We start from the raw sequence: 25,211 nt of genomic DNA, 5'->3' as shown, positions 1-25,211 counted from the left end.
TTTAGATTCCCACCAACAGTGCAGAAGGGTTCCGATTTCTCTAATCCTCACCAACACTTGTTCTTTCCTGTTTGTTTTTCTTATAGTAGCCATCCTACTGGGTGTGAGGTGGTAGCTCATTGTGGTTTTGATTTGCATTCCCTAACGATTAGTGATGGTGAGCATCTTTTCATGTGCTTATTGGCCATTTGTATATCATCTTTGGAAAAATGTCTATTTAAATCCGTTGCCCATTTTTTGTTTTTGTTTGTGTTTTTTTGTTGTTGAGTTTTAGGAGTTCTCTCTCTATTCTGGGTATTAATCCCTTGTCAGATATATGATTTGCAAATATTTCACTCATTCTGTGGGTTGCCTTTTTACTCTGTTGATAGTGTTTTTTCATGAACACAATTTTTAAATTTTCATGAAGTCCAATTTTTCTATTTTTTCTTTTGTTAAGTGCACCTTTGGTGTCTTTCTGAGAAATCATTGCCAAATCCAATGTCGTGAAGCTATCGTGTGTTTTCTTCTAATAGTTTTATTGTTTTAGTCACACATTTAGGTCTTTGATCCATTTTGAGTTAATTTTTGTATATGGTGTGAGGCAAGGATCTAATTTCATTATTTTACACGTGGATATCCAGTCTTCCCAGCACCATTCATTGAAAAGACTATCCTTTCCCTATCGAATGGTCTTGGCAACCTTGTCAAAAATCATTTGACCATATATACAAGGGTTCATTTCTGGTCTCTCCATTCTGTTCCACTGGTTTATATGTATATCTTTATGCCAACACCACACTGTTTTGATTACTGTAGCTTTGTAGTAAGTTTTAAAATGAGGAAGTGTGAGGCCTCCAGTTTTGCTCTTCATTTCCAAGATTATTTTGGCTATTCCAAGTCCCTTGACATTCCATCAATGTTTTAGGATGAATTTTTCTATTATGCAAAAATCATCATTGGGCTTTTGATAGGGATTGCTTTGAATCTGTAGATTGCTTTGGGTAGTGTTGATATTTTAACAATATTAGGTCTTCCAATCCATGAACATGGGATGTGTTTCCATTTACAGTCATGTGTCACTTAACAATGGGGACACATTCTGAGAAATGCATCGTTAGGCAATTTTGTCCATGTGCGAATATCATAGAGTGCACTTACACAAACCTAGATGGTAAAGCCCACTACACACCTCAGCTGTATGGTGTTAATCTATTGTGAGCACCATTGTATATGTGGTCTGTTGTTGACTGAAATGTCCTTATGCAGCGTGTGACTGCATTTCTTTCAGCGATGTTTTGTAGTTTTCATTGTACAATTCTTTCACCTCCTTGGTTAGGTTCATTCCTCAGTATTTCATTCTTTTTGATGCTCTTGTAAATTGAATTATTTTTGTAATTTAATTTTCAGGTTGTTCATTTTTAGGGTATAGAAATGCAATTGATTTTTGTGTGTTGACTTTTTATCCTACTACTTTGCTGAATTCGTTTACTAGAGCCAACAGCTTTCTTCGTGTGGAATCTTTAGGATTTTCTACATTTAAGATCGTATGATCCGCAAACAGAGATAATTGTACTTCTTCCTTTCTAATTTGAATGCCTTTTGTGTTTTTTTTCTTGCCTAATTGATCTGGCTGGAACTTCTAGTCCTATGTTGAATAGAAGTGGTGGAAGCAGCAGGCATCCTTGCCCTGTTCTTGGTGTTAGAGGAAAAGCTTTCAGTCTTTCACCATTGAGTATGATGTTTGCTGTGGGTTTTTCATATATGACTGTTATTACGTTGAGGTAGCTTCCTTCTATTCCTAGTTTTATGAGTGTTTTTTTGTTTGTTTGTTTTGAAGAAGATTAGCCCTAAGCTAACATCTGCCGCCAATCCTCCTCTTTTTGCTGAGGAAGACTGGCCCTGAGCTAACATCTGTGCCCGTCTTCCTCTACTTTATATGTGGGACACCTGCCACAGCATGGCTTGCCAAGTGGTGTGTAGGGCTGCACCCGGGATCTGAACTGGTGAACCCTGGGCCGCTGAAGTGGAATGTGAGAACTTAACCAGTACACCACCGGGCCAGCCCTGAGTGGTTTTATTTAAATCATGAAAAGGTGTTGAATTTTGTCAAATGCTTTTTCTGTACCAACTGAGATGATCGTGTGTTTTTTTTCCCTTCATTCCGTTAATGTGCTGTATTACACTGATCAAGTTTTGAGTATTGAACTATCCTTGCATTCCAGGAATACATCCCATGTGATCATGGTGTATAATCCTTTTAATATGCTGAGGAATTCAGTTTGCTAGTATTTTATTCAGGATTTTTGCATCAGTATTCATAAGGGATATTAGTCTGTAGTTTTCTTGTAGTGTCTTTGGCTTTGGTGTCAGGGTAATGCTGACCTCATAGAATGAGTTAGGAGGTGTTCCTTCCTCTTCAATTTTTTTGAAAAAGTTTGAGAAAGACTGGTTTCAGTTCTTATTTAAGTGTTTGGTAGAATTCACCAGTGAAGCCATTGGGTCCAGGGCTATTCTTTGTCAGGTTCTTGATTACCAGTTCAATCTCCTTACTAGTTGTAGGTCTATTCAGATTTTCTCTTTCTTTGTTATTTAGTCTTGGTAGGTTTTGTGTGTCTAGGAATTTGTTCATTTCATCTAGTGAACCAATTTTTGGTGTATAATCATTCATACTACTCTCATAATCCTTTTTATTTCTGTAGAATTGCTACTAATTTCCCCACTTTCATATTTGATTTTAGTAATTTTTGAGTCCTCTCTTTTTTTCTTGGTCTGTGTAGCTAAAGTTTTGTCAATTTTGTTGATCTTTTTTCTTAATTTATTTTTTTTAAGATTTTAATTTTTTCCCTTTTTCTCCCCAAAGCCCCCCAGTACATAGTTGTATATTCTTTGTCGTGGGTCCTTCTAGTTGTGGCACGTGGGATGCTGCCTCAGCGTGATTTGATGAGCAGTGCCCTGTCCACGCCTAGGATTAGAACCAATGAAACACTGGGCCACCTGCAGTGGAACGCACAAACTTAACCACTCTGCCACGGGGCCAGCCCCAATTTTGTTGATCTTTTGAAGAACCAACTTTTGGTTTCATTAATTTTCTCTGTTATTTGTCTCTGCTTCATTTATCTCTAATCTAATCTTTATTTCCTTCTTCTATCTTTGGGTTTAGTTTGTTTTTCTTTCCTAGTTCTTTAAGTTGTAAAGTTAGGTTGTCGACTTGGTATATGTCTTATTTTTTAATATAAGCATTATGGCTATTAATTTCCCTCTTAGCACCACTTTTACTGCATCCCATTAATTTTCATTTTTGTTTATCTGTAAGTATTTTCCCTTGTGATTTCTTCTTTGGTCCATTGGTTGTTTAAAAGTGTGTTGTTTAATTTCCCAATTTTTGTGAATGTCCCATTTTACTTCTGTTATTGATTTCTAACTTCATCCCTTCATGGTTGGAGAAGACACTTTGTACGATATCTATCTTTTTTTTTTTTTTTTTGAGGAAGAGTAGCCCTGAGCTAACTGCTGCCAACCCTTCTCTTTTTTTTCTGAAGAAGACTGGCCCTGCGCTAACATCCGTGCCCATATTCCTCTACTTTCTATGTGGGATACCTGCCACAGCATGGCTTGCCAAGCGGTGCCATGTCCACACCCAGGATCCAAACCAGTGAACCCTGGGCCGCCAAAGCAGAATGTGCGCACTTGACCTCTGCGCCACCAGGCCAGCCCTTGATATCTAACTTTTAAAATCTATTGAGACCTAATTTGTGGCCTAACATATAGACTATCCTGGAAAATGTCTCATGTGCATTTGAGAAGAATGTGTACACTATTGTTAGGTAGAGTGTTCTGTATATGTCTTTTAGATCCAGTTGGTCTATTGTATTGAGTCCTCTATTTCCTTACTCATCTTCTGTCTGATTGTTTTTCCATTATTGTGAGTGGGGTATTAAAGTCTCCGACTATTATTGTAGAACTATGTATTTCTCCCTGTCAGTTTTTGCTTCATATATTTTGATGGGCCATCACTAGGTGCATAAATGTTTATAATTGTTCTATCTACTTGCTGTATTGAAACTTTTATTAATATATAATATCCTGTTTTATCTCTCTCTCTCTTTTTTTTTTTTTGCTGAAGAAGATTATCCCTGAGCTAACATCTGTTGTCAATCTGCTGCTTTTTTTTTTTTTTTGCTTGAGGAAGATTAGCACTGAGCTAGCATCTGTGCCAGTCTGCCTCCACTTTATATACAGATTACCTCCACAGCGTGGCTGATGAGTGTTTTGGGTCCATGCCCAAGATCCAAACCCATGAACCCACGCCACCGAAGCAGAGTGCACCAAACTCAATCACTACAGCATGGGGCCAGCCCCCATCTTGTAAGCTTTTTAAATTTAAATTCTATTTGTCTGGTATTAGTATAGCCACCCCTGCTCTCTTTTGGTTCCTATTTGCATGGAATATTTTTTTTCCATCCTTTCACTTTCAATCTATTTGTGTCTTTGGATCTAAAGTGAGTGTCTTGCAGATAGCATATAGTTGGATCATGGGTTTTTTTTTTTTACTCCATTCTGCCAATGTCTGTTTTTGATTGGAGAGTTTAATCTATTTACTTTTAAAGTAGTTACTGATAAGGATGGATGGACTTCTTTCATTTTGCTTTTGTTTTCTATATGCCTTATAGCTTTTTTGTCCCTCATTTCTTGCATTATGGTCTTCTTTTGTGTTGAGTCAATTTTTTGGTACTGAAGAGTTTAAATTCTGCTCTCAATTTCCTTTTGTATATAGTCTACAGCAATCTTCTTTGTGGTTGCTATAGGGATTACTTTTAACCCCCTAAAGTTATAACACTCCAATTTGAGTTTATACCAACTTAACTTCAATAACATAGAAAACCTCTCTTTATAGCTCTGTCTCCACCCCTTTTAGTTATCAATGTCACAGAATTACATTTTTATACATTATGTGCCTTCAAACATCAACTAATAGTTCTTTAAATGCATTAGTCTCTTAAATCATGTAGAAAATAAAAAGTGCAGTTAAAACCTTTTTTACAATAATATTAGGTTTTATAATTGCCCATGTATTTATCTCTATTGAGATTCTTATTTCTTCCAACGGCTTGGTGTTCCTGACTAGTGTCTTTTCATGTCACCTTGCAGGACTGCATTGAGCATGTCTTGCAGGGGAGGCCTAGCAATCGTGAACTCCTTCAGCTTGTTTATCTGGGAATGTGTTAATTTCTCTCTGACTTTTGAAGGACAGTTTTGCCAGATATAAGATTCTTGGCTGACCTTTTTCTTTCAGCACCTTGAATGTATCATCCCACTGCTTTGTAGTCCCCAAAGTTTCTGATGAGAAATCTGCTGATAATCTTATGGCGGATCCCTTATATGTGATGATTTGCTTCTCTTTTGCTGCTTTCAAGATTCTCTCTTTGTCTCTGTCTTTGAAAGCTTGATTATAATATGTCTTGGTATAAGTCTCTTTGAGTTCATCCTTCTGGGAGTTTGTTGAACTTGTTTATATTCGTGTCTTTCATCAAATTTGGGAAGTTTTCAGCCCTTATTTGTTCAAACATTCTGTTTCTTTCTTTTTTGAGAGTCCCTTTCTCTCTCTTCTCCTCTGGGACTGCTACAATGCCCGTGCTGGACTGCTTGTTGGTGTCTCACAGGTCTCTTAGGTTTTGTTCACTTTTCTTCAATCTTTATTTCTGTTCCTCAGACTTGATCATTTCCATTGTCCTACCGTCAAGTTTGCTGATTCTTCCTTCTGCCTGCTTAAATCTGCCTTTGAATCCTTCTAGTGAATTTTTCATTTCAGTTATTGTACTTTTCAGCATTTCTTTTTAGGTTATCTCTTTATTGATATTTCTCTTTTGTTCATACATCATTTTTTTTTTACTTTCTCCACATCATCCTTCAGTTCTTTGAGCTTCTTTAAGACAGTTATTTTAAAGTCTTTTTCTCATATATCTGCAATTAGCTCTTTTTCAGGGACAGTTTCTGTTTTGATTTTTTTTCCTTTGAATGGGCCACATTTTCCTGTTTCTTTGTATGCTTTGCATTTTTTTCCCCAAAGATTCATTATTAAATGTGTAAAATGTTTTTTTATTGCAGTAACATTGGTCTATAACATTATATAACTTTCAAATGTACGTCATTGCTTTGTATTTTTTTGTTGAACACTGGACATTTGAATCTAATAATGGTAACCCTGGAAATGAGATTCTTCCCTTTCTCCCAGGTTTTCTTTTTTTTATTATTTTTGCTTATCTATTTATTTTTTAATTGTCACAGGCTGTCTCTGTGCCAAGGGTCAGCCTGATGTGTAACTTTAAGGTCTTCTGAAGTCTTTTATGAGCCTTTCCCTGGCATGTAGGTCACTTCCTAATTTTCCCTGTATATGTGGTTGTTTTTGAATGTCCTACTGTTTAATGCCTGGCTACCAAGGGGGCAAAAATAGGGAAAATGAGGAGGGGACATAAAGGGCACTGGCCCTTCAAGTCCCCTGGAAGTCACTTCAGCCAGAGGGGAAGGGGCTTGCAACAATGGAGGAGGTACATTATTGAATGGCTGCCTCTGTCTTTGTTTGTACCTCCGGAATCAGAAGCAGCAATCAGCAATGAGAGCACAGATCCCTGATATTAGGTGGACAGGGCCCTTTTGCTGTCCTGGCTCCTGCAAGCTGTGTGCAAGTTGCTCCAGGAGCACATGCACAGCTGCCTGCCACTGGGCTGGGGATGGAGGATGGGTAGCTGCTACTGTGCTGAGAGCTGAAACTGACCAGAATTAACTGCAATTTACCATGCAAGTCTTCCTCTGGAGGTTGCAAGCCTTCAACAGACTTACAGTTACATCAGACAGATTCCACCCATGTGATTGTTGTCTAGGCAGGGAACTAGATTCCTGGCGCTTCCCACTCTGCCATCTCCCCAGGATCCTCTCCTGGTCTGCTTTCTTTTATAGAAGACCCACTGAATTTATTACAAAATGTATCACAGGAAAGATAAACCAGAAAACAGTGAAGTTGGATACCTACAAGGAGTATGTAGGGCGCAATGGGGTGGATGGGATGCAGAGGGAATGACACTTCTCTGAGTATACTTTCTGTGTACTGTTGACTTTTGAAAGCATGCTAACCTTATGCATATTCAAGCAAAAATAAATTAATAAGAGCTGGAAGGAGGGAATCCTATAACTGAAAGCAAACTGACAGAATTGAACCTAATTGTATTTCAAATAAATAACATAACCCTAAAGGAAAAGGGAAGGAAGGCAGGAAGGAAGGACGAACTAGTCCAGGTATCTTACATGCACAGTATTTGACACATACCCTCAGTCTTGGGCGGAGTGGGGTGTGTACAGGAAAAGAACTCAAGCAATTCAACTCTTTTAATAGGCTTATGTATTGTAGTGGTATGGGCACAGCAATTCTGAAATGATTTAAAATGCATCATAGACTTGAGCAAATGTGTTTATGTTGTTTGGGGTCAGGGTACTTACTGTGGAAGGAAGGACATACGGACGTGAACAGGGGCAGACACAACGGACCATGTGGGGATGGACTGAAATGGAAGGTGTTGGTGTGAATTCATGATCTCTAAAATACGCATCTGTATGTATATAGGCATGTTTATGTGCACATGCATGTATGTATATATTTGTACGTCTATGTGTATATATACATCCATATATTTCCTAGCTGTGTCTGCTGGAAGGGCTTTGAAACAAAGTCACCCCAGTAGCCATGAGCACACTTAGTGCCCAGATCGTCACTGTTTCCTAGGGCCACCATGACAAATTACCACAAAACTGGCTGGCCTGCAACAACGGAAATTTATTCTCTCACAATTCAGGATGCAGAAGTCCAAAATCAAGGTGTCAGCAGGGTTGGTTCCTTCCGGAGTCTCGGAGGGAGAATCTGTCCATACCTCTCTCCTCGCTTCTGGCGGTTACTGGCAATCCTTATTGTTCCTTGGCTTGTAGAGGCACCACTTCAGTATCTGCTTCTGTCATCAGGTGGCCTGCTTCCCTGTGCATCTGCGTGTCTCCAAATCTCCCTCTCCTGATCAGGACACCAGTCACTGGATTTGGGGTCTACTCTGATCCGGTACGACCACATCTTGATTACACCTGCAAAGACCTTACTTCCAAATAAGGCCATGTTCACAGGTACCGCAGGTTAGGACTTCAACACGTCTTTTTGGGAGAAACGATTCAACTCGCAATAGTCTCTCATCCCGTTCCCCTTTAAGAGGAACCAGGTCTCCCCGGGGAAATAGTTAATTTCAGAGCTGGAGAAGGGCGGGGTGCAAGAGGAGCCTGGAATATCTTGTTCTACCAGAAAGTAACGAAGTGCTAAAAAACAAATGATGGGAGCATATCACAGGGATGCAAGAGGCTGAGGGCTGACAAGAAAATGTGGAGGGAATGCTGGAATCAGGAAATCATTTTGCAGCCATCGTGGTGATGATCAGATCAGCCAAGAATCTCAGTGGACGCTCAATCTCAGGAGAAACTTTGATAAGGAGCCAAATATTTGATTGTCTTAAGAGTGTCTCCTCACATACAACTTACTAATGCGAAGGAAGGGGATAAACAGTAAATACAGTGGAGAAATTGGGCCACACATTGACCGAGTGATCAAAATGAACATCACCAACGAGGGGTAGATGGATATTGTATGCTCCAGTTGTGATACCCTACAGGACGCAGCGTCACCTATACAGTCGTCTGCTCGAGAACACGTAACTTTGGTCTATTCAGGAGGAAACACCAGAAAAACCCCAAACAAGAAACGTGCAGCTAACTAAGTGTGTGTGTGACTATATTTTTCAAAAATGGCAATGTTTATAGTCAAAGTCCTAGAGATAGAAAGTAGAATGGTGGTTGCCGGGGACTGAGGGGAGTGGAATGGGGAGTTAGTGTTTACCAGGGACAGTTTCCGTTGGGGAAGATGAACAAGTTCTGGAGATGGAAGATGGTGATGGTTGCACGAGAATATGAATGTAGTTAGTGTCACAGAAGTGTACATCTAAAAGCAGTTAAAATGGCAAACTTTATGTTATATATATTTTACCCCAATAAAAAAGTGGCAATGTTATGAAAGGCAAATAAAAGCTGTGGGAATGTTCCAGATTAAAAGACATTAAAGAGACATGACAATTCAGTACCTGACTCTAGATTGGCTCCTGTAACGGTAGGGAAAGAATGCCATAAAGGACGTTAGGTCAGCTGACAACACTGCAACTGGAATATGGATGGCAGATTAAAGTATTGCCTCAGTGTAAATTTAGGAGGTTGATAACTGGACAGAGGTTATGGAAAAGAATATCCCTATTCCTAGGAAATACACACTGAAATGTTCTATGTGACTTACCCTCAAATAGTTCAGACAAATATCATGTATCACCTACACAGCACACACACACACACACACATCAAGAGAGAGTGATAAAGCAATTGAGGTAAAATGTTAACAATAGTTGAATCTGAATAAGGGTATACAGGTTTATTGCATTATTTTAAAGATTTTATTTTTTCCTTTTTCTCCCCAAAGCCCCCCAGTACATAGTTGTATATTCTTTGCTGTGGGTCCTTCTAGCTGTAGCATGCGGGACGCCGCCTCAGCGTGGCTTGATGAGCAGTGCCATGTCCGTGCCCAGGATTCGAACCAACGAAACACTGGGCCGCCTGCAGCGGAGCGCACAGACCCAACCACTCGGCCACGGGGCCAGCCCCTGCATTATTTTATTTTTGCAGTTTTTTGTCAATTTGAAATGATCTCCAAATGAAAAATAAAAAGCAGGAAAATCCCAATGAGTTAATTCTTTTCACTCCATTCTCTCTGGAACCCACTCTAGTCTGGCTGTCTGTCCTACAACTCCACTAACATGCGTTTGTCAAGGTTATCAATTACACCTAGTTTGCCAACTCCAGTAGCCAGTTCTTAGTCTTTCTCTTGATCCGCCAACAGCATTTGACACAGGTTATTACTCCCGCCTTCTTGAAAGTCTCATCTTGAATTCTGGACACCACTCTTTAACGGCTCTTCTCTTACCTTCCTGGCTGCTCCTTCTCAATCCCCTAGACAGGTGCTCTTTACGTCCCCCTTTCCTAAACACTGGAGTGCCCCAGGCTCAGTCTTCAGAGCCGAGCCATCCAGGAGTTTCCGTGGGCTGTCAGGGTCATTCACAACTCAATCTGGCGTCTTTATTCACTCACCTTGGTGTGAGCATGTAATACTCTTCCAGGAAATGTAGACTCCTCCTCCCCTTGAGGTCTTACCCCAGGTCAACTTCCTATTACCTGTTTGCTGGCTCAGAGCAGCTGGTCGCTGTGCGTGGTAGGGAAAGTCTCTCACGCTATCCTGCACACCATCTGAGAGAAGGATGGGGGGCTGGAAAGCCTTTCTAATATCTTGGAAAGGTCTTAAGTATAGCTACCCAAAAATTAGAAATCTAGGGCCTGTGAGGGGTAGGTACTTGCTGAAGGTCATTCAAGTGATTACTAGCAACGTCCGTGCTAAAGCCCAGGTGTTTCTGCTCTCGCCATAAGTGGTGATGTAACGTGTGTGTCAAGGACTTCCTCAAGAATCCGAGGGAAGCTACAGACTTTCTCCTGGGGGGAGGGGAGGGAGGAGGTGCCCAGCACATACCTATAATTTTTTCTCATCTAATTTCAGGAGCTTCGTGGACCCTTGAAGGGAGTTGACCTCTGGTTGCAAAACTCTGCTCTATCAGAAAACTCCCAAACATGGAGAAATCTATAGGATAGTTGATTCAGTGTCTTTGACAAATCAAAGGTGCAAAAGAACTGAGGGGAGGGGAGTGTAAATGTTTAAAAGAGTCTTAGGGGGCCGGCCCCATGGCCGAGTGGTTGAGTTCATGTGCTCTGCTTCAGTGGCCCGGGGTTTCACTGGTTCGGATCCTGGGTGTGGACATGGCACCGCTCACAAGGCCATGTTGAGGCAGCATCCCACATTCCACAACTAGAAGGACCCACAACTAAAATATACAACTATGTACTGGGGGGCTTTGGGGAGAAGAAGAAGAAGAAAAAAGAAGATTGGCAACAGATGTTAGCTCAGGGCCAATCTTAAAAAATAAAAAGTGAAAAAATAACAGGGTCTTGGGAAGCATAACAATCAAATGCAGTGTGTAGACCTTGCTTGAATTCTAATTCAAACAAATCAAGTATAAAAGGTCGTTTTGGGGGACAACCAGGGAAATTTGCATAGAGTATTCGGTGATATTAAGGGATTATTATTTTGTTAGATGTGAAAATCATTATGTAAGAAAATTTTATTTCTTAGAAATGAGTAATTAAATCTAGGTGATGGGGACTTGGGGGTTCGTTATCCTACTTCTACTTTTGTGATTGAAAATTTTTATACTGAGGAGAAAATACAAACAAATCCTACTCTCTGCCTTTCTGGCAAAGACAAGAGGATACCTAGGTTGTCACAGCCAGTATCAAGGTTTTGAGGCTCCCTGGAGAGCCATCCATAGACTTCCCGACTCTGGGACCACAACAGGTAGACTGTTTTTTTTGTCACTGTGTTTCCTTTGTTTTTGAGCAGAGGACCCAATGATATCCTGCAAAATGAGTTACACAGATATTGCTATTCCCTTTCTGGGTCTTTCAGAGAACTTGTCCATTTCATCTATGTTGTCAAATTTATGGGCATAGAGTTGTTCATAGTAGTCTCTATCCTTTTAATGTCTTTTAATGTAGGATCTGTAGTGATGTCCCCTCTTTCGTGCCTGATATTTGTAATTTATGCTCTATCCCTTGTTTGACACAGAAAAGTAAACAGAGGCCAAAAAGGAGAAATGATTCCGGTCAAGACTGCCGAGCCAGCCAGGCCATCCTTAATTCTGCTGCCTTGCCCATCTGTTGGGTCAATCATCCTCTTTGAGGCTCCCTGTCCCCAGAACACAGCTATCATATACTCCACGTGCCCTGATATGTAGTCTGACGTGGAAGAGCCCAGTTACACCCCCAGGGCTCTCATCACCCTTGGCCTCCAAGGTGAGTCTGACTTCTCAGAATGTTCTCTTGCCCTGGATTCCTGGCTTCCCCACAAAAGCTAACTCAGGTGGAAGGAGTGGAACAACAAAGGAGCGGTTGGGATGGGGGTGGCAAATGGTCTAGATGGGCTACTTGCTAGAAGCTGTTGGAAGGCTCAGCTTGCCTGGAAAGAGGCAGTTTTGAAGCCTCCATGGTGGGGAGAAGAGATGAGGGAGGAACATGAGCACCGGCAGTGACATCTTCCTCCACTTTGCTGCCCTTTTCCCGTTAACTTGCCTCCTTCATTGCTGGAGGGAAGGGCCTCGTCCCTAGACAGTTGTGAGGCCTATTTGAGCTTATACCTCATCTTCCACATTCTCATTCTGTCATCCTCCCCACACCCCAGGTCTAGGTGTTGGCAAAGTAAGTGAAGACATAGGCCTCCCGCCTTTTGTTTCTGCTGTGACCTCACATGGCCTCATCCCTTAGTGCCGTCCGGCACTGAGGTCAGCAGGTGGTGCTGGCTAGAACTTGTTGAAGCTTTTTCCCTTACTGTGAGGGTCTACTCAAGACCCACCACACCTGCTGCGTGGGCCTCAAGTCATCAGCATGCACAGCTATGATCAGAGAAATGGAGTCTGACTCCACCGTGTACCCCCAAAACTAAGGGGACAAAATGCTTAGTCTTCTGATTCTAATATTAATTTTCTTCCCACTATATCAATTCCTCTTACATTAACAATGCCAAATATCCATTCTTTTTTGTGCCAGGTACTTTCCTTCCTATAGTCTTTAGGGGAGGTAGGTGGGAGGCAAGGAAGGAAGAGGCCTCCGGAGGGTGAGCACCAGTGGCTTTTGGGAAGTCTCCCGTCCCCAGGAGCACGTGGGCATCTGGTCTCCCTGGCCGCCTTTCTGGAGAAGCAGCCTGAGGAAAAGGGACGCATCACAGTGCTTGCTGCAAACGAGAACTTCCTCTTTATTCCACATACAAAACCTGGTTTCTGGAGCTGGGTAGGGAGAGGGCTGTGGCCTGGCTCTACCTCTGTGTGGGCCCTAGAGAGAAAGGTCTAGATTCTGGTCACAAGGCCTTTCTCCAGGCGGGAACGAAAAGTCCTGACCTCCCGTCAGTCCCAAATTAGGGGGTCGGAGCCACGACGTGGGGCAGTTCCTTGGTGAGGTGAAAATCAGCATGGGGCAGGCTCTTCCAGGCAAGTTCTAAGATCCCATACTGGGCGATGCCCATGGGAAGCATGGTACGCACGTTGTTCTGCCCGGGGAGGGCCACCACCTCCTGGAACTCCAGAGGACGTCTGCGGGCATGAGGGCCACCGCAAAACAAGCGGTAGAACAAGCGCTCCCCGGGAGCCAGCTCCGTGGCCTTCAGCCCCTCTTCATAGATGATCTCTTGGGATTGGGGTTCCTCTCTCAGTAGCAGCTCCTGTAGCAGCTTCTGGATTCGGGGCGACTTAAGTTGGTACAGGTCCATGAGCTGGTGGAACTGTTCCATCCAAGTAGCCCTGTCTTTTGCATATCGCTGCTGCAACATCCGCAGAACGTGGTACAGTGCCACAAATGTCTCCCATTGAGGCACGGCTTCCTTTTCTTTAGGGATAGGCTGTGGCTTCTTCTCCAACTTGGGCAACTTGGGCAACCTGCCCTTATCCTTCAAAGCCCAGAAGTCCTTCTGGAACATCAGTGCTAGGGTTTGCTTTTCCACGGAGGCGTGGGCACCTGGGGAAACATCTCTTGCGGCAGGATAGGAGCGCTGCATCTCCATCTCCTTGAGAGCGCTGGCTGTCTGCTCTGCCCGCGCGCTCCTGTAAGGTTCTCCTAGAAGATGCCAATTTATAGCCTTTGGGTCTGGAATCCTTTTGGTAGCTAATGGCAGCTTTGGTGTTGGGACAGGGAAAGGTCTGGGCCAGCTTTCCTTTTCCTTTCCTTTGATAGGAGGGATCACTTTCAGGTATTTTGGACCCATGGGTTCCTTCCTGGGTTTTGGGACACCTGTGCTTCGCGATTCTAGGGCCTGCCTGTGGCGGTACACTATGGCTTCAAGGATGGGCAGATGCATCCACTCTAGTTTGCCCTTTGAGGTGAGGTCTTTGAGCAGCTGGCACAATCTGTGGAAACTATGCCTGGAAAGCTGTTCTCCCGCCTCCATGCGTTCTAGGACACGGTGAATCCACTCACCGTCTGAGAGGCTCGCCTCTGTGTCTATTTCCTCAGCCAGGATGTGGGGCACAGGTAACTGTACCTCAGTCTCTGTCAGCAGAGATGGGTGATACTGCAAGAGCCACCGCCACTTGGGCCCCAGTGGTTTGCCATGGAGTTTCTGAGCTTCCACGGTCTTCCTCAAAATGTGGGATAAATATGGGGACATTAAGTGCAGCTCTTCGGACTCCAAAATTCTATCCATAACTTGCAGAGGCGTGAGCTGATATTTCCTCAAGAGTTCTTCTTGTCTGTCGATAAACCTTGCTTCTGGGAATATCCTGAATGCCTCGAGATAAGTGGCCTTGTCTCCCCAGGATACTTGTTTCCTAGGCACTGGCTCTGGCCCCGGCCCCACCTCCCCCGTCCCCAGAGCTACTGAGATGAATTTCCTGGACGGTCTCCTCAGAAGGTCCAGTTTGATAGCACTGCGTCTGACCTTGGGGGTTCTTTTCCCGATAGCAAGGATTGTGTCTCTTTCTTGTAGGTCCTTTCTTCTCTTCTCTCGTAACTTCAACACTTTCTCTTTTTCGAAGATCTCTTTTTCCTTGTCTACCTCCTTCTCCTTGTCTACCTCTTCTTCCGACGAGCTGCTCTGTTCTTCTTCTGTTTCATCACTCACACTTTCTGTCTCCTCCTCACTCATGCTTTCTTCCTTCTCCTCAAACGCTTCCTCCTCCGGAACCTCCTCCTCCTTCTTTTTCTCCTCCTTCCCTTCCTCCTCCTCCTTCTTTTTCTTCTCCTTCCCTTCCTCCTCCTCCTCTTCCTCCTCCTCCTCCTCCACTTCCTCCTCCTCAGACAAACTCTCTCGCTCCACTTCATCTAACAGGCTTTCCATTTCTTCATCAAAGCCCTCTTCTTCACTTCCCACGTCCTCCTGGACCACATCAACTGTCTTTAGCTCCTTGCTCTTTTCTGACCTCTGTTTAAGGAATGGCTCCACCTCCTCTTCGTCTGGTGTTTCTTCTTCCTCTTCTTCCTCTACGACTTCTCTCTGTTGCCTGGCCAGTCTCCTTTCTTGCTCAATCATTTGTTTCTCTTTCTTTGTCATTCTCTTTATTTCCTTGGCCAGTTTTCTCTGCTGCTTAGCCAATTTCTTCTCATCTTCAGTCACTTCTGATTGATCCTCAGAGAGACCCCACTCCTTGGCCTCAAGTGCTTGCCGTTTTTTGCTCAGTCTCCCTTCCTTAGCCAAGAGGGATCTCTTTAATTTTGTCATCTCTATTTCTTCCTGGGTTAGTTTCCTTTCTTGTTGGATAAGATTTTGAAGTATCTTCAAGACTCTGCTGCTCGCTTTTAGTGGTTCCTTGGAAACGCCCTTGCTGTGTTTAGCCAATCTCCTTCCTACCTTGGCTAGCTTCCTTTCTTCCTGGGCGTACACTCTCGCTCCTCTCCTTAGCTCCAATTTTCCTTTGGCAATGTCTCTTTTCTCTGTGGCCACTACCCTATCTTCATGTAACAGTATCTTCTCCTCTAGTGACAATTTCCTCTTAACTCGGTCTAATTCATCCTTAGTTGGTTTCTTCTGTCTTGAGGTTTCTTTAATCTCTCCCTTGGAGAGAGTTACCTTTCCCTCAGCCACCCTCACCTTCTCCTGAGCCAGTTTCTTCATTTCCATGTCCAACGCCTTTTCTTCCTTAGCAACATCCGACTTTCCTCGGAGCACTTCCAGTTCTTGAAATACTGCCCTGCTCTCTGCAGTTAATTTCATTTTGTCCTGGGCCAGTCGCTGCTGTTTCTCAGCAAGACTTTCCTGTTCTTGGGTCAGCTTTTTCTCTATTTCAGCCTGTTTCTCCTTTTCCTGGGCAAGTTTCTTCTTGTTCTCCACCAGCTTCTCCTCTAACTGTGTCAGTTTGTTCTTGTATCTGTCCAGTTTCTCCTTTACTTGCACTAATTTCTTTCTGTCCTGAGTGAGGTTTTCTTTGAGCTGGAGTAAGTTCTCTTTCCTCTGAGCTAATTCCACCTTCTCCTGAATCAGAGTCTTCCTCCTCTGGGATAGCAGCTTACTCTTTGTGAGTTCCTCCGTTTCCTGGGCCAGTTTTGCCTGGTTTTTCATCAGTTCTTCCCTTTTCTTGGCAAGTCTTTCCTTTTCCTCACGTGGTTTTTCTTTGTCCTGGGCCAGTTTCTTCTCTTCCTGGGTCAGCAGCTCTTCTTCTCGGACCAATTTTTCCCTTTCCTCAGCCAGTTTTTCTTCTCGCCAGGCCAGTGTCTTCTCTCTCTGAGCCCGTACCTCCTCTCCCTCTGGCCGTTCTTTCTCCTTCTGATTGAGTTCCTTTTTTTTCAAAGCCAGTCCCTCCTCTTCCCACGCCAGCTCTTCCAGTTCCTGGGCTAGTTCCTTTTCTTGCCATGCTATATCTTGCTCCTTCTGGGCCAGTTTTTCCATTTTCTGGACGAATACATTTTTTACCTCAGCCAGCTTCCCTCCTTTCTTTGCCATTTTCTCTTCTTCTTGAGCCAGTTTCTCCAATCTCTTGGCCAGTTTCTTCCTTTTCTGGGCCAATTTCTCTGCTTCCCGGCTTATCTTCTCCTCTTTTTGGGCCAGGTTTTCCTCTTTCTGAATGAGCTTCTTCTGTGCCTGGACCATACCCCTGTCTCTCTGCGCCAGCTTCCTCTCCTCCTGCGCCAGCTTCCTCTCCTCCTGGGCCAGCTTCCTCTCCTCCTGGGCCAGCTTCTCTTCTTCTTGTGCCAGCCTCCTCTCCTCTTGGGCTCGCTTTCTTTTTGCTTGCGCTCGTTTCGTCTCGACCCAGGCTTGTTTATGTTCTTTCTGGATCTGTCTCTGCTCTTCCGTCACCAGCTCTTCCGCTTCCTCCCACTCCTGAGACAGCTCCTCTTCCTCCCAGGTCATTTCCTCCTCATCCTCAAGCACCTGATCCCTGGACCTGGCTGACAACGTTGCTTCCCAGATCGCTGCCCACTCGTCCCATTTCTGCTTCCTCCCATCTTCATACGGCTTCTCCTCCTCTGGGAGTAGCTTCTTCTTGTCCTCTTGTGGTTTCTCCTCTTCCCCAAGATGCCTCCTGTCCCAGGCTTCCTTCCATTCAGCCCAGGACATCCCTGACTCACGGGAGGCCCGCTGCCAGTCATCCCAGGACTTCTTCCACTCTTGCCACGACAGCCTCCTCTCATCCCGAACTGGGCTTCCTTCTTGCTCAACCACCTCCCACTGCCGTTTGGCCATTTCTCTCATTTTCTTACTCACGTCCGGCTCTCTTTTGGTCACTGTCACCTCCTTTTTCTCCACTTGTGTTTCCTGCCGGGCTGCTTCTCTCTCTGGCTTAGTGGGCTTCTTCAAGGCTTTCTTCTCCTTCTTCGATATTCGTTTGCCCTTGGTTAGCTCGCCTGGCTCTAAAAAAATAACTCTCTTTTTCTTGGCTTTTTTGAAAATCAAGGGGGTTTCGTGCAAGTCCTGCGTGCCCGTTGCTTCCTTTTGCTCGTGCATCTGCTCCCTTAGTATCTCTTCCATGTCTGCGATCACCGCATCCTCTCTAATCGCTCCTTCGTGAAAAAAAATTGGTTTCTCGTCTGGCCAGGTTACATCCCAGTCGAGGTCCTCAAACAGGACATCGCTTTCTTGCTTCAACAGGGGGCAGATCTCCCGAAAGAGGTCCCAGCTGGCTTGCTGATCTGCCAGCACCTCCTCAGCCATGGTCACCAGCTCGGTGTTTAGAGCGTCTAACATTTGCGGTTGGGAACCGGCTATCCTCAGGGTCAGGAGCCGACACAGATCGTCCCGCCAGGACACAGAGGCAGCTCTGTGGCCAGGCGCTCCAGCCGCACCTCGCCCTTTGCCTTTCATCCTCCTCACAACTGGGGCTTCCCTTTCGGGAGACAGAGGTTCCTCAGTTATAACTTGACCTATTTTTGTCTTCTTGTGCCTCTTGACTGGTTTTTGAGCTCTCTTCTTGCCTGTTTTGTCACGGATTTTCCTCAGCATCTTCAGGCTGAGCACGACTTGATCCCTTGAGGTGTCTTTCTCTGGAGGTGGTTGTTCAGCGTCTTTGGACATCCTTAGTACACTGAGGATGGAGGACCGTGTGGAGTAGATGGCCACGTCCTCCCCCTCAGGCAGCACAGCTTCAGTCGCAGCCTCTTCACCCTCTGAGGGAGCTGGCTCCCTGTCAGCCTCTTTTGTCTTCTTGAGGCTTCGCAACCATTTGCGGGCTGTGGGGAAAATCAGCAGATGTGGATAAGGAATGCACGGGAGGCTTAAATGAAACCCTTCCCAACATCTGGTGTGAACCAAGAGGAACTGCCATAAAAGAAGGAGCAACAGAGGGGGCTGAGGCCTTAAAAAATAAAAAAGGCATTCTCCTTGCTTTATTCCCAGTGCCCCACACCCCCAAATCCTAGGGAGATAGGCCTTGGGCTCTCTCTGAGTTTCGGTGGGTTTTTCCTTGGTAAGGTTCTTTTCCGTGAAAAGATCTTTCCACTTATCTCGATTCCTAGCTGATATCCCTTGACCCACTCTAGCCCTAACTGCCCCGCCTCTCAGGGCCCCGAGGCATGAGCCAGATCACCCCGTACATACTGTGCCTTTTGCTTCCTGGTCGACTTCGTCTTGGACCTTTGCCGGGCTTGATGCCAACCTCAGACTCTTCAGGAGCTGTATCAGCTTGCTTGCGATCAGACAGTTCAGAAGCCCTGGGGACTTCTAAAGAGAAAGAAGGCCTTTCAGCTCCTTGTGACAAGGTCAGGTCTCCACTCAGTCGCTGCTCCACTTGAGTATGAAGGATTTGGAGATCTGTAGCCCGCATCCCCAGCAGATGGTCCAAGGGTTCCTCCCCAACCATTTCCTGCCTATGGAAGTCAAAGGAGAGGAAGGACCACGCTGAATCAGGGACCAGAGGCAGAGTGAGAAGGAAACAGCTGCTGTGGAGAGGCAGGGGTCTTGGCAAAGTGGCCAACAGAGACAGACAGTGTATGTAGAGGGAAAGGATGGTCAAGAAGAAATAAAAAGCCTGGGGAGCCAAGATGGCAATGAATGGAGTGAGCTGCATGGGGGCTGCAGGGGGAGGATAAAAGGATGGAAAGGGGAACTTGAAGAGGTAGGAGGATAGGGATAGGAGACAGGGATAGGAGAAGAAATGGAGAAAGGGGTGAGCAGTCAGGGGATGGTCAAGACAGTCTAGGAAAGGAAAAGGACTGTGAAGAAGGAAAAAGCCCAGGAAGAGCTGGTGAGCAGGGATGAAGGGATGGCAAAGCAAGGGAAGGGCAAAATGGGGAAGGGCGAGAAGCAAACTGAAGCTAGTAAAGAACTGAGGAAGGCACAAAGGACTTACTGCATCTCCCGGAAAGTCTCTCGGTTATGGATCAAGTCTAAGAGCGAGGTCTTAGAGTGGATTCCGGTCTCACGCATGAGGGACAGGGCCTTATTCCTCACTCTTTGGTCCTTGTCCATTAGTCCTTGGGCCAGAGGCATGGCAAAGAGACGAGTAATCATTCCTAGACGCTTCAGTCCTTCCCAGGCTAGCTCTCGGATCAGTGGGTTGGAATTGGCTGTGTCATCCAGCAGACAATGGGCTGCTTCGGAACGCAGGGATGGAGGCACCTGGTAAGAGGCAAAGATTTGCCCGAGCACGCCGATACAACATTGGTACCTCAGTGGAGGAGCGTGGGTCATAACGTTGAGGAGCGTCTCAACCAGGCTGTTCACAGCTACTTCACTCATCTTTCTTCCCAGCCAACTGCGGTTTGCTGAGTCTGTAAGGACATTGTAGGTCATGTCCTTAGACATTCTCATTTCTAGGAAGTCTTCATCCTCTTTTTCTTCTGGATGTTGTCCTGCATCACTTATAGCTCTTACCCTACTGTGCCAGAAGAAGAATTGATGAGTCTTGTCCCATTCGAGTTCGCGCACAGGTGAGTGCAGGTTGCACTGTAGGTATATCGGGCTGCCTTCTGGCCAAAGTCGGGCACGAATCACTGAGTTGGGGATGTAGCAATCAGGAGCGAAGGGCCATTTACGCCCATGACCAAAGTAATGTCGCAATATCTGATAGGGGTTGAGTCCATCCCAGGTAGTCAGCTGTAACTGGGGAGGAACCACATAATGTGGAGGAGGAGGTTTGCTCGCTTGCGTCCCCTCGATTTCCTCCTTCTGTAAGAATTCGTGTCTGGAGGTAGACAGTAACATGGTGTTCCCTTCCTCATCTTCTTCTATGACGTGTGGCACAGTGTGGTCAAAGGCAATGGCCCGCTTATTGACAAGGCTCTCCAGCCCCACTAGTTCCTGTTGCCCTTGTCCAAGGTAGCTATACTTGGGCACAAACAGGGTCTCAAAGGAGAAGAAGAAGCTTGGTAGGAACGGCTTGGGGACTTCGAGCACTTCATCTGTCATGCTGATAATGGAAAGGCGAACCAGCATGGCTGGGGGGAGCAGCTTTAAACAGGACACCAGATAAAGACTCTGGTTGAAGGTCACAAGCAGGTCTCCCCGGTCATTGGCGAAGCAGAGCGGGCCAAAGTGCAGTGACGAGTCCAGCATGGCTACAAGTCTGCCATGGAAGTTCCAGATCCGGACAGAGCCATCAACACCACCTGTGACGAAAAGATTCAAGGACAGGCAGACGTCAAAGGATGTGATGGCACACTGGTGCAGAGGCAATGTTTCTATGAACACTGAGCCCTCCTGTGACCCAGAGGACAGAAAGTCATGGAAATTCCAGAGACGCAGGCAGTTAGTCTCCGTGATGGCACCCACAGACTTGGGCAAGAGGACCAGGTGTTTCAGGTGACAGCTGCTGAGAATGCTGGCAAGGGGCCACAGACGTACTCTGACCCCCTCAAGAACAGCTTCTGATAGGTGTACGTAGTCATCCATTCCATAGGAACAGAGCAAAGAGTTTTCTCGGCCACCAAAAATCCCTCCAGGCAGCGTGGAAAGTGCCAGGACAGCCCCAAAGTGCACGAATTTCTCTATTCGGGCACAGCTGTGCTGGGAAAGCACCCTTATCATACCACTTTGGTGCCCAGAGAACATCAGTCCTTCGAGACCCCGACCCAGGTGGAAGTGCCCGTAAGCCAGGCATTGCACCAAGTCCTGAGAATTTGGTGAGGTGCTTAAGAGATACTTGGCTGGGCAAGGGCAGCGGGTTGTGTCAAACACCAGCACCTCTGGGCCACCTGTTGCTACAAAGAGCTCCTCCTTATTTGGGTCATAAGCCCAATCCATAGCCCGGTCCAGGATTGAGAGGGGCCAGGTGAGAACCAAAAGATCCCCTGTTAACGGGGACACAAAACGCAACAAGCCATCCTCAGTAGTGCACAGGATCCGGAACCAGTTAGGACCACAGCGGACCCGACGCAGCTGCTGGGGAGCGGAGCCGCAGACGTTGAAGAGGCTGTAGAAGCAGGGCAGAGAGCGCAAGGAGAAAGTGTGGGTGGTCTGGCAGAAGAAGGTAGTGCTGTCGATGAACTGGAGTCGATACAGTTCCTCGCCGAGTTCTAGCCGCCGCAGCAGGCTCCCCGAAGTCAAGTTCCACTCCGTGATCAAGCCTTCCTTGCCAGCTGTTAGCAGGGTGTGGGCTTCTGGCCGGCTGCGGATGCATATCACTGCTAAGTAATGGGCCTTGAAACTGTGGAGAGACTGGCCCCGACCGAGGCTCCAGACTTGGATTTCCCCAGTCTTGTTTCCGGCATAGAGAAAGCCCTGATCGAAACAAGTGAAGCAGCAGGTGATCGAGGAGCCGCTGGTGGTAGACGTGAACCTCTTCACCTCTGCCAGCCGGCCACGGCCCTGGCGCTCAAGCATCCTCACCACAGTCTCACAGAGGGCCAGGAGGGAGCCGTTGGGGCCATTCAACGTGATATCCTGGACAAGCTCTTCGCTAGGCATGGACACAGTGTGGGCTATCTGGAGGCCCTTGCCGCTCCGCTCGATGAACCAGGTGACCACTGCTCCCAGGATGCCTGACAGAAGCATCTTCATTTCCGGGTCGTAGCAGAGGCAGCTGATGTTAAAGCGGCAGGGCACTAGACTCAGAGGTTTGAAGGACCGAAAGTGGTCCCCGAAGAGCCGCAGGAGCAGGTCACCGCAGTAGACCACGAGGATATGAAAGGAGCCTGTGTGGACCATGGACTGGATGGGCGGCAATCGCTCGGTCATGGAGAACGTTCTCTTCTCGACCATGTCCTCGGTTTTGCTCTTCATCCATACTACAGCCTAGAAGAGAATAAAGATGGAAACTGCCTAGAAAAAATAGCAGAAGAGGAAAGGGCAGAATATTATCAGCTATTTTTCCCTGTTCTTGTGCTAAGGAGGAATTGGAACACTCTGGATTTTACCTCTCGGTTATGGCGGTTGGAAATACTGTAGAAGCAGCACAGGCCTAGGACTCGTTCCCGAACCTTAGTGTCCTTTAGGGGAACCATGAAATCTTTTCAGTATGGAGGCCGTAACTGGAGAAGGGACAGGGGCGGGAGTCCTGGATCCAGGTCACTTTCATTCAAGGGATATATCTGCCTTTGCCAATCTGGGCGGAGAGTTCCTATGGGCATGGCCCCTACAGAATGGGCTAAGAAGGAGAAGGAAGGCCAGCCGGGTTTACCTGTAATTCCCTTGTGCCTGCTGTCACCCAAGAGAGGGAGGCAAAGAAGTTGGCATCACTGACGTAATGGCATATGAGCGGCATATTTTGAGGATGGCGAGACTCTTTGAACAGTATCTGGGACCGGTCACTCAGCACAACTACCTCATTCTTTGGGTCATCTAAAGTTTCCTGGGGAGAGGCATGGCATAAACTAAGAGGCCAGGACCCCACGTGCACCAAATACATTCTCACACCAGTCACAATTGAAGCAGTTCCCAAAGTCATGCCTCGACCCCAAGGACCACTCCTGTTACGCCTTCACATGCACAGCTTATCACCTGTGGGACACGTGCACGTCGCAAGCATGTAGCAAAACCCCCAACACAAGAGAGAACCAAACCCCTACAGGGCCTGCAGTGGCACATTTTATAGTGTGAGCACAGGGAAAAGCGATGTTCTTCTCCACATGAAGTTGGCCATCCGTGTCCTCTGACATTCTCCCTTCTGTCTAAAAGGTACATATGTCATAAAAGACACATTTAACAGATTACCCAGGCATGTAAGTGCTCCGCCATGTACCCACATGTAACAGGGTGTCCTGAAAGTCTTACTTAGTGCAGCTTTAAGTTATTAAAACTGACTTTCAGGACACCCTACCTGGCCTTTAAATTTGCCAGAGGAAGATAATATATACACAACATACATACAATATATATTATCCCACAGTACTCAAGCATGGTCTATGAAACGTGCACCCGGGATCCTTTTACCCGGAGCCACCCACAGCAAAACTGAGGTTGGCAAATGTTCTCTCTGGTGCCTTCTCCCTTCTCCTTCAGAAAAATCTCTGTTCCCAGAGGGTTGGTTCCTCTGACAATGCTCCAAAGTGTTCACCTTCCGCTATCAAAATGTCCTTGCAATAGGTCCCTGGACTCATTTGGAAAGTGATGGCCCACTTCCTAGTAAGACAACTGTCTTTATGGTCTACCCTGCCTGCTTCCATGGAAAACCTGTGCTCCTCTGAAGGGCTCATAACTATTAAAATAGATAAAGGCCAATACCATGTTGATGTCCCACATATACGTTACCTTGCTTTTCTCTATGGTGTCACTTAAGAGGTATTTAAAATCCTTCAGCGGGGGAATGAGTCGGGGCGAAGACATCACCTCGATTATCTCCTGGTCCTCAGGACCGTTGCTTAAAAACCTGTGGGAGTCCGAAAGAGGCCCTCTTAGCCACTCCTGCTATTTGAGGAGCTAGGACTGAGAAGGCAAGATTCATGAATTCATGTTTATTGGACTCTTTTTGGATGGCGGGAACCATGCGTAAGACACACCTTCTCATTTAACCCTTGCTACAGCCCAGTGAGACAGGTAACACCTCATTTTACAGACAGAACACTGAGGCTGGGAGGTGGGGAGTGAAAGAGCCAGCGGTTGCATCTTCATGTGGGCTGTCACAGCCCAGTCGGATACTCCGAGTGAGGGAAGCAGAGAAACCTAGAGAGGGGCTAGAAAGGTGTACTGCCACAGGCAAATCATAGCTCTTTGCTGCTGGTGGTGTGTCCAGAGAGCATTTTGCGAGGACTTGGGAGTTCCCCAAGTATGGTCCCCGGACCTCCTGCACCAGGTCCTGGGGGAGGGGGTACGTCTTCCAATGCAGATCCCGAGGTCCCGCCCTAGACCCACTGAAGCAGAATTCCGGAGGTGGGACCCGGGGACCTTCACGTGTAACACGCTCCCCAGGTGATTCCATGGACAGTCAAGTCTGCCTCCTGAAATAGGAAATCGAGATAAGGGGCACCCAGGAGTAGGAGTCAGCCCCCCCAGCGCGGCTGGAGAGAGAAGCCCGCCATTGGGCGTGCAGGCTTTCCCAGGCTCGGGGAACCGGGCGGCTCTCTGACGCGGGATCCGTCCGCTGTCATCATCCTCTCCCCCAGGCCCTTCTCTCTGGCCTTCATGAGGACAAACCTCTACTTTTCCTGTTTGGATTGTGAATAAATCCCACTTTTAAGAAGCTCCCTCTGTCAGGGAGCCTGTCATTACTGGTCTGACGATGTGCTTGTTTTCCTCATTTGTAAAATGAAAATGCCAGTCTTGCCTACTTCACAGGATTGTTGCAAAGATCAAATAATTCCTGTGAATACCTTCTAAAGTATACTCTGAAGCAACGAACAATTTGGATTGCTGTTTTTAGGCTGGCTGGGTTCTCAGACAAGTATTTATTTCCTTCCAACCCATACTTTGTACTCTTCAGCAGCTCTGCGCATATGACAGCTGTATTTCTATCTGGCCAGCAGAGGGCAGTGGAGGCCATCCTTGTGCCTGCCAGATGAAGGAAAACTGACGCGCTCTCAGTTTAGAGAAGTGGTCCCGAAGTGTGGTCCCTGGACCAGCAGTGTCAGCATCACCTGGGAACTTGTTAGAAATGCCAGTTATCGGGCCCTACCCCAGACCTACTGAATGGGAAACTCTGAGCTTAGGGACCGCA

The 25,211-nt window shown here is 46.1% G+C and overlaps 1 protein-coding gene across 1 annotated transcript; it reads right to left on the bottom strand.

Annotated features, from left to right (window-relative positions):
- Positions 1-13,117: 13,117 nt before the first annotated feature.
- WDR87 (WD repeat domain 87) lies at positions 13,118-23,884 on the bottom strand. The gene is made up of 5 exons (XM_046682185.1): positions 23,810-23,884; positions 22,740-22,910; positions 19,473-22,354; positions 18,722-18,990; positions 13,118-18,354 (listed from the first exon to the last, which is right to left on the bottom strand). The coding sequence occupies exons 1-5, from the start codon at positions 23,882-23,884 to the stop codon at positions 13,118-13,120; spliced, it is 8,634 nt and encodes a 2,877-aa protein (XP_046538141.1).
- Positions 23,885-25,211: the final 1,327 nt, after the last annotated feature.

Source organism: Equus quagga, chromosome 13 (assembly GCF_021613505.1).
Source record: "Equus quagga isolate Etosha38 chromosome 13, UCLA_HA_Equagga_1.0, whole genome shotgun sequence".
Taxonomy (NCBI): domain Eukaryota; kingdom Metazoa; phylum Chordata; class Mammalia; order Perissodactyla; family Equidae; genus Equus; species Equus quagga.
The sequence above is the reverse complement of the archived record's forward strand: the minus strand, read 5'-3'. Positions and strand labels throughout refer to the sequence as shown.

What these genes read in the sequence shown, in the direction of transcription:
- WDR87 (XM_046682185.1), bottom strand. Translation starts at nt 23,884, where the DNA reads ATGTCTTCGCCCCGACTCATTCCCCCGCTGAAGGATTTTAAATACCTC. An exon ending in GAGACTTTCCGGGAGATGCA is followed by an intron (nt 18,991 to 19,472) that starts GTAAGTCCTTTG and finishes TGACTTCCATAG; the next exon opens with GCAGGAAATGGTTGGGGAGG. An exon ending in ACCAGGAAGCAAAAGGCACA is followed by an intron (nt 18,355 to 18,721) that starts GTATGTACGGGG and finishes TTTTCCCCACAG; the next exon opens with CCCGCAAATGGTTGCGAAGC.